The sequence below is a fragment of the Sitophilus oryzae genome, unplaced genomic scaffold (assembly GCF_002938485.1).
Source record: "Sitophilus oryzae breed Bouriz unplaced genomic scaffold, Soryzae_2.0 scaffold_1442_pilon_pilon, whole genome shotgun sequence".
Lineage (NCBI taxonomy): Eukaryota > Metazoa > Arthropoda > Insecta > Coleoptera > Curculionidae > Sitophilus > Sitophilus oryzae.
Window position 1 is genome coordinate 2,679,264 of NW_022146107.1, and position 8,338 is coordinate 2,687,601.

Here is an 8,338-nt window from a genome sequence, read left to right on the forward strand (position 1 = left end):
GGGGAAAGAGTTTATGCTAATTCTGACATTATAGAGCTATTATGTGAGAATAGTAATAGATATGCTCTTTTTTTGAACTGTCAAAATCCCAAGATAACGGAGAATGAAATGAAAGCCTTTATAGGTATCCTTTTAGTATCGGGTTATGACTCAAAACCTTCAAAAAAGAGTTATTGGGACTCTGGAGAGGATCTACGAAATATGGCCGTTTATAACTGTATGCGCCGGGACAGATTCGTACAGATTATGAGGTTTATGCATTGCGCGGATAATACTAAATTAGACGCCAACGATAAAATGACCAAACTTAGACAACTTGTAAATAAGATAAAACATAACTTTTAAAAAAAACTACGTACCAGATCGAGAGATTGCATATGAAGAAAGTATGGTCGAGTACGTTGGATGACACGGATGCAAGCAATACATCCGTGGTCAACCAATCCGTTTTGGATATAAAGTTTGGTGCATAAATTCAAAAACTGGCTAGGTACCTAATAAATTTTGAAGTTTACCAAGGCTCTATACCTAATTCGAATGAAGAACATAAAAAAATGGTAAAGCAGCAGCCCAATTACTAAAATTCATAGAAGAGATGCTGCAAGAAATTAGATCTCTGCCATTTCGTTTTTATTTTGACAATTTATTTACGTCGATTGGCCTGTTGCATCGTCTGAAAGAAAATTATGATGGAACTGGAACAATGAGACAAAATAAGGTGCTAAGTCCTGTAAACACCTGAAAAAACCTGACCTGACCTGACCTGTAAACAACTGAAAAAAAACAGTTAGAGGAACATACGACTATGCTCTGACTAATAAATGACAAAAAAAATTGTAATTACTCGCTGGATGGACAATTCAGTGGTAACAGTTGCGTCAACTGTGCATGGAATTCAACCTGTAACAAATGCTCTACGTTACTCATTCAAGTAGAAAAAGAAAATCGGCATTTCAAGACCACACTGTATTGGCAAATATAATGAGTTTATGGGTGGGACAGATCAAATAGACGCAAATTTTAACGTATACAGAATCGGAACCCGAGGCAAAAAATGGAGGTGGCCAATTTTCACCTGGCTACTAGACACTTGTATACAAAATGCTTGGATAACATACAGAAAGCATAATCCGGACGTTTCTCAGTTAAAATTTCGGAGGGAAATTGCTCAAATTTATTTGAAAAAATACCAAAACCTTCCGAGATCAGCTGGCCGTCCTTCGACTTATTCATCAGAAAGTAGAGTACCTGTTGATATTAGATACGATCATCTCGGTCATTATACAGACCGGACCACCGTAGTAGTAACATAGGCAGAACCGGACGAATTAGCGTATACCCGTCCCAGGATAAAAAGCAGGCGAAAAAATGCGATAAAATAAAAATAGGTAGATATGTGATAAGAATGTTTCAGAATTCGTATTTATTCGTGTTTTAATAGCCAAAACGAATACATAGGTTCTCGCGACAGTTCTCGTGTAAAATTTATTTTTTAAGTAAAATAATGGATGTTTACGAAGTTCGTGAGAAAATTCAAATTGTAAAATGGTATTTCCAAAATAGGTTTTATCGGGATATACAAACAATTTTTCCACAAACTTTTGTAGACAGGCCAATTCCATCTTTACCTACTGTATCAAGAGTTATTAATAATTTTGAAACACATGGGTGCGTGTTCCCACAAAAACACAAAAGGGCTGATGTGTTGATTAATGAAGAACAGGAGTTAAAGCAAGTGTTCATTTGTGATCAAAATCCCACGTTTTCAAATAATCAAATTGCTGAGGTGGTTGTCCTGCCCACAATGCCCGTATTGTTCACGAATATTTGAACAATACTTTTCCTAACCGTTTAATTAGTGAATATGGAACTATTTTGTGGCCCGCTAGATCACCAAATCTTTCTCCCAATGACTTATTTTTGTGGGGTTATGTAAAATCCAAAGTGTATGGTCATATTAGGGCTAATAATCTGGATGAGCTTCAAGTAAAAATACGAGAGGCTTTCCAAACTATTAGCCCTAATATGTTAGCCAATGTCAGACGGGGATTTTACGACCGCCTAGGCTTTTGTCTAGCACAAGAAAATGGTCTTTTTGAACACTAAGAATAATATTTTAGTTTTTTTTGGGGGTTTAGAGAATTTATTTATTTTTATTTTTGGCTTGTAAACACACACAAATAATAAATATTTAAGTATTTTCATTTTAAATGTTACCTTAAGTGAAGGTAAACACTTAAAATGAAAAAAATAAATACTCGGCACTCCTCGAGTCGTATTCCTAGTCTGTCATGACCGACCCGTCCCAGCACAACTGCAACTGCGTACTGCCTGACCAGCCGACTAGCCGGCAGTGAATCTCGAGTACGAACGCAAAACGGGTAAACGTAAATTCGTCCGGCAACTTGCTATGTTACTAGTAGCCTGGTCTTCTCTGTATAGAATTTGTCCCCAACAACAAAACGAAGGCGATGTGCGGGAGATCACACTCCATCCAGCGCTGTTAGGACACAATGTGGCAATGTTGGATTATGTATTCAGTATTTTATTATTTACCATACAAGATAATTTGTGTATTAAGTTATTAACTATAATTTTATTATTATTATAGCTATCAAAATATAAAATATAAACAATTTTGCATTATATTGTGTTTATTTTTCACACCTTAAGGTACTAGTGTGCCATATATGACAGTCTCTATTTGTTAAAATTATTAATTATAAGTCATTTTAATATACATACAGTTAAAAACACCTTCAAATAAAGACTTTTGTAAATGCAGTCCCTAATGGGTTAAAAACGGGGGCTTCCGCATGCCCACATTATGGTCTGTTTCCGGCCAGAAGATAAGGTGGATACGATTGCCAGAGTCAATCCCGTGATATGGGCCAGAATACCGAATCCGGTGCTCGAACCTATACTAACCGTGGTCCTCTCTGACAATCAAATTCATCGTATCTGCGGCAGAGACAATCCAGGTGCGACTTGCATGCGGGAGGGCGTGTGTTCGAAATTCTACCCAAAAAACCTCTGCGAGACCTCTTCCGGCGACGAACGCCCCGTTTATCGGCGACCGGACGATGGTCGAACAATCGACGGTAAAATTTATAACAACAGTCGAATCGTGCCTTACAACCGATACGCCACCCTCAAGTACAGGTGTCATATCAACTTTGAAGTGTGCGGGTCTTTATCCTCCATGAAGTACCTCTTTAAATACGTGCACAAAGGAGTTGATAGCGCCACCATTAAGGAGCACAGGGGAAGTCGCGTAGCGGAATGGAACGAAATCCGCAACTACCAGGATTGTAGGTATATGAGTTCAATGTAGACTGTTCGAATTCCCATTGACTCGAAGGTCCCATTCAGTCGTGTGTCTACCAGTTCATTTGCCTCTGGAACAGGATATCATTTTTGATCCAGATTTGGATGAACTAGAGCAATTTTTAGCCCGTCAGTCGAAATTGATGGCATATTTTGATCTAAATGTGACATCGTTTGAGGCTCGTCAGTACAAATATGTCGATATTCCGGAACATTTTGTCTAGCAGAATCGAAACGCATCTTGGATCGCGCACACCGGAAGGCGGACTAAAGTTGTTGGCACAATTTGCGAGCTGTCCCCTATTAACGTTGAACAGTTTCACTTAAGGCTCTTACTGCAACACGTCCGAGCTGCCAGCATCTTCGATTCCTTAAGAACTCTCGACGGTATCCTATGTGTCCATTTCAGAAGGCGTGCAGGAAATTAAGACTACTGCAAGATGGCACAGTTTATCGATCGACAATGTCGGATGCGGCTCTTCACATGCCTCCATACAGTTTACGGCGCTTCTTCGGCTTCTTGTGTCTCATATGTGTCGACGACACGTACGGGGCACAGTTGCCGTTGTTGTGACAGGAGTTTAGGGAGCCTCATCTGATCGCGGATTTTATAGGTCAAGGTTTTTCTCGATCCGTAGCAATCCGAAAAGCTATGGATGCGATCGAAGGTGTGTGAAATCATAGCCAACCGAGATGATCTCGATCTAATCGGTATAAGCGATATTGAAGCTGCGTCCAGGGACGTAGCCGACGCTGCGCGACCGGATCGACAACTTTTAGACAACGAAAACGATGTAGACGAGAGAGATTTGTGCCAACGTACCGAAGCGGAATTTCTAAATTAAACGCGGAGCAATTGGCCGTGTATCAAGACGTGGTATTTCGTGTTGTCGCTCTGAACGGATGGCTTAATAATCAGGAAATTTTAACACATTGAGATAGAGGATTACGAGGAGTCCCTAGAACAACCGTCTAACAACAACGAACACGTTCTCGCATTCTCAGAGATCCGACGCAACGACTATCGGCCAAAATCGTCGACGAGAACTTACTGTTCGTAAACGGTCAGAGAGACACCGGCAAGATCTTCCTTTTTAATGCCATCATTTCCAAGTTTAAAAGCAGTCCCGTACCGATTTCGGTTCTCGCGGTAGCTTGGACCGGAATCGCCGCCTCCTTAATGATTGACGGCAAAACGTGCCATCTTACATTCCGTTTGCCCTTGAACATTAAGGGGACGACTGCCGTTAGCTGGCCTGTAGAATAACAATTATGTGTTTAAAAATTATTAAAACCATGATGAACGAACAGAATACCTTACAAAGATCCAAAACAGACCAGCAAAGAGCTCCAGATTGTCAGGCAATAGACGCGCTCCGAAAGCGAATGGCTGGCCACCCGCTGAAAAAACTAGGGCATTTAGTTCATGAGCCACATCGTTCATGAGAAAAATAATGTTATCAGAGCCTGTGAATATATTAACGGTTTTACTTGGCATGAATTTAGTGATTTTCGACAACCAAAAATATCCAAAGCAATGATAAAATTTCCCGCTGAACAAGCTACAATTGCATTGCGTGGGGACGCTACTGACATACTACATACACGACCACCATAGGAACAGGGAGACTATGAACAACTTGTTCGACATTTGGAAGGCCAAGCTCATTTGCAGCATGTTTACCACTCACAGCTCAAGAACCGCGCTGCGAAAGCCAATGGCTGGCCACCCACTGAAAACGCTACCGCATTGTAAATTGCACTGCGTGGGGACGCTACTGGCATACTGCAGACACAGCCATCATCGGAACAAGGAGACTATGAACAACTTGTTCGACGTTTGTAAGACCAAGAACGAGACTCTAAGTCCCTTGTCCAGCTGACGCCGACAAAGACAGTGCCGGAATTAAGAGTCCCAATCTATTTCAACTGACTTCAAAAAAACTATACCTTACATAACATTTTATATATAATTTGTTTCAGGGTATCACACTCAAAATCTTGAGAGAGCATAAAGGAATTTGTATTTAAGAGAAGATCAGGTACTGAACACGCCGGCGATTTTATTCAAGAGTTGACGAATGACATCCACCGTAGGATTGGATGGAGGCTATATCAACTTTTAATGTATTTAAATATGAGAATTGGCTATTTAATTTTATTGAATTTATCGTCAGCGGTGCAACAAACGAAACGGAAGAAGCATTTCAAATCTTAATAAGAGAACGATTCCATAAATATAATGTCTATCTTTATTTAGAACATATCGAGGGAGATGATAATAAAAGGGAAGCCACAACAAACGTAGAATCAAATTGTTGGAGCATTTTGGTGTTATTCAAAACATGAAGTCATAAATGGACAGATGAGTGGATAATTGATAGATCCCGTAGCGTTGGATGGAGGTTTCGTTGTTCTGCTAAACATACCATAAGCACAACAAATGGCACATTTCTGAAGAGAGAACTCGGTTCAATGATGTTAGAGCTGATATCATAACACGTATAATGCTTTCGTGGCAGCTAAAAACTCCAATTAGCTTAGCATCATTGTCGACGAAACCGGAGTAGCCCTTGACACAGCTGTGGCATGATATTAATAATATTACCATGATGTCGGCGAAAAAAGTGGCTTGGTGCAATTTTTTGCAAATTGGTGGTGCAGATGACATTGTTGAAGTAGATGAGACCCATTTAACCAAAAGCAACTACAACAGAGGCCGTGAAATGACTCGGCGACATTGTTGGTTATTTGGTGGATTCAGCCGAACCACCAAGAAACTCTTTGCGATGGTAGTTCAAGACCGATCGGCTAATACACTATTACCAATAATGCAACAATGCATTGATAATGACAGTTATCTGTTCAGATGAGTGACGAGGTTATCGTACGTGTTATCCGACCACGGTACGGTAAATCATTCCCGGAACTTTCTAAACCCCGCAAAAACCAAGAAGCCTTATGGGTGCCTGCGAAAACGTTCCACGAAAATTGGAAAAATTGTCACAGGTATTATGGACCATATGCAACCACTACGATGAATAGTATATACTTATCTACCTTTAATAAGAGTTTATATTACATATAACTTGTTTCATACTGAAAATATTGAGAGGGCGTGAGGGAGTTTGAAAGATGTATTTGAGAGGACTGACCCTCTCAAAAAAGTCGTCGGAGTGTTCGTACCTGAGTAATCCGACGATTTTATTGGAGAGTGGACGAATGACATCTCCCACCGTGTAAGAGAATAGTGGAAACAAATTATTGCTTATTATTTTACCTCTTCTTCAGTATCCACTGCGTCTTAACGGTTAATATCCTATAATATTATAACTAAAATATGTTACAAGGGCTAGATTTAAAAATAATTTCTAGTTATGTGGATCAAGGTGCCACTAATCAAGCCGCCCTTAGAGCTCTTAATTTAGAAAGAGCAGAGCTTCAATACAGCATCTATTTTCTGTAAATAACGAAGTTATTTGTATTATTTTTGATGTCCCTCGTTTGCTTAAAAATACCAGAAATACGGTTATGGGATATTTTGGAAGTCGATAAATATAAATTTGCAGAATTGTAGTATACAAAATCAGCTTTTTATTTAGACAAACAAACTAGAATATTTGGCCAGTTATCATACTTAAATAATGAACATTTCAATTTTAAAAATAGTTATAATAAAATGAAAGTAAAAACAGCTGCACAGCAACTTAGTCAGTCAATGGCTGCCTCTATAGACACTAATACTGTGTTAAAAAAATTCGATTTGATGCTATTTCATAATGCAGCGTCTGCTAAATTAATGGATAGGCTATTTGACCTATGAAATTCTAATAATCGATATTCCAGTAAGAAAATCCTACGGATGTGCCTTTTCAGCTAGTTCTCCACTTCTTGATATTTTAAATGACATGTTAAATTAGAATTTTGGAAAGTTTATTAAATTGGTTCAAATGATATTATATTCCTAAAAATTCTGAAACAAGAGTTTAAAAATCGTGGGTGAAAAATCACCATTAAGTTAATTTTATATATATGCGATAAATTAAACAGTAGACTTATATTTTTAACTAGGAAGACATTTAATCATGACCCATTACCTTACTAATTCAAAATTCCTTTGGATTAGCAAGGTCGCATGGAAAACTTAATACTCTTCCCTCTAACTATCAATTCCTTGTTGCCTTAAAAAGGGAGCTGTCTAAAGTTAATATATAATTAATTATTTAATTAATTAATATATAATTATAACGTATATCTTTTATTAACAGACTGCGACAATGAAACTGGAGAACAAACTGACACTAATTTTGATAATAGTGCCAAATTGGCATGGAATACTTAATACTCCTCCCTCTTCCTATCAATTTACTGTTGCCTCAAAAAAGATAAATTTAATATATAATAATTATTTTACTAATTAATATATAATATATAATTTTAACTTATTTATTTTATTAACAAACATTGCCGATACGACCAATATTTTTGATGACTGCTATGAAAATTAAACTGAAGAACAAATTAACATTAACTTTGATTATAGTAACAAATTGGGAACTGCTTATACTACTGTCTATTTAATTTCAAAAATATCAATACCTCAGTATACCAATTGTATTATTAATTTAATTTTTGTCAAAGATATAGAACCAGAGCATGTATTTATCCAGTTTAAAGAGTACGATAATCAATCTCGATTGAAATATGCCAGCCCAATAATTACAGCAGACCAAAAGCGGTTTATAATCTAAATCGCTATAATAGCAGCTATATCGTTCCTTTGACCCAGAAAATGTCCACTCTACAAATGATATTATTGCTGACCTGAAAGCTCATGTATCCGCTTCTAAAGCACATTTGCTTGGAATTAAACCCTTCCAAATCTCAAGTAATGATATTTGGTAGGACAAATGCAAAAAACTAGTTTGAAACTCAACTAGAGTTATCCATTGAGGGTAGTCGTCGAATCGAATTGCATTAGAAGAGCATTTATTAATTTAAAAATTAGTAT

General features: G+C 37.8%; 1 protein-coding gene across 1 annotated transcript; it reads left to right on the forward strand.

The window, feature by feature from the left end:
- The first annotated feature begins 2,827 nt into the window (after window positions 1–2,827).
- On the forward strand, window positions 2,828–3,334 carry LOC115877223. The gene has a single exon (XM_030893382.1). The coding sequence runs from the start codon at window positions 2,828–2,830 to the stop codon at window positions 3,332–3,334; it is 507 nt and encodes a 168-aa protein (XP_030749242.1).
- The last annotated feature ends 5,004 nt before the right edge of the window (window positions 3,335–8,338 follow it).

Excerpts from the sequence above, each read along its gene's own strand:
- LOC115877223 (XM_030893382.1), top strand. The coding sequence starts at position 2,828 with ATGGTCTGTTTCCGGCCAGAAGATAAGGTGGATACGATTGCCAGAGTC.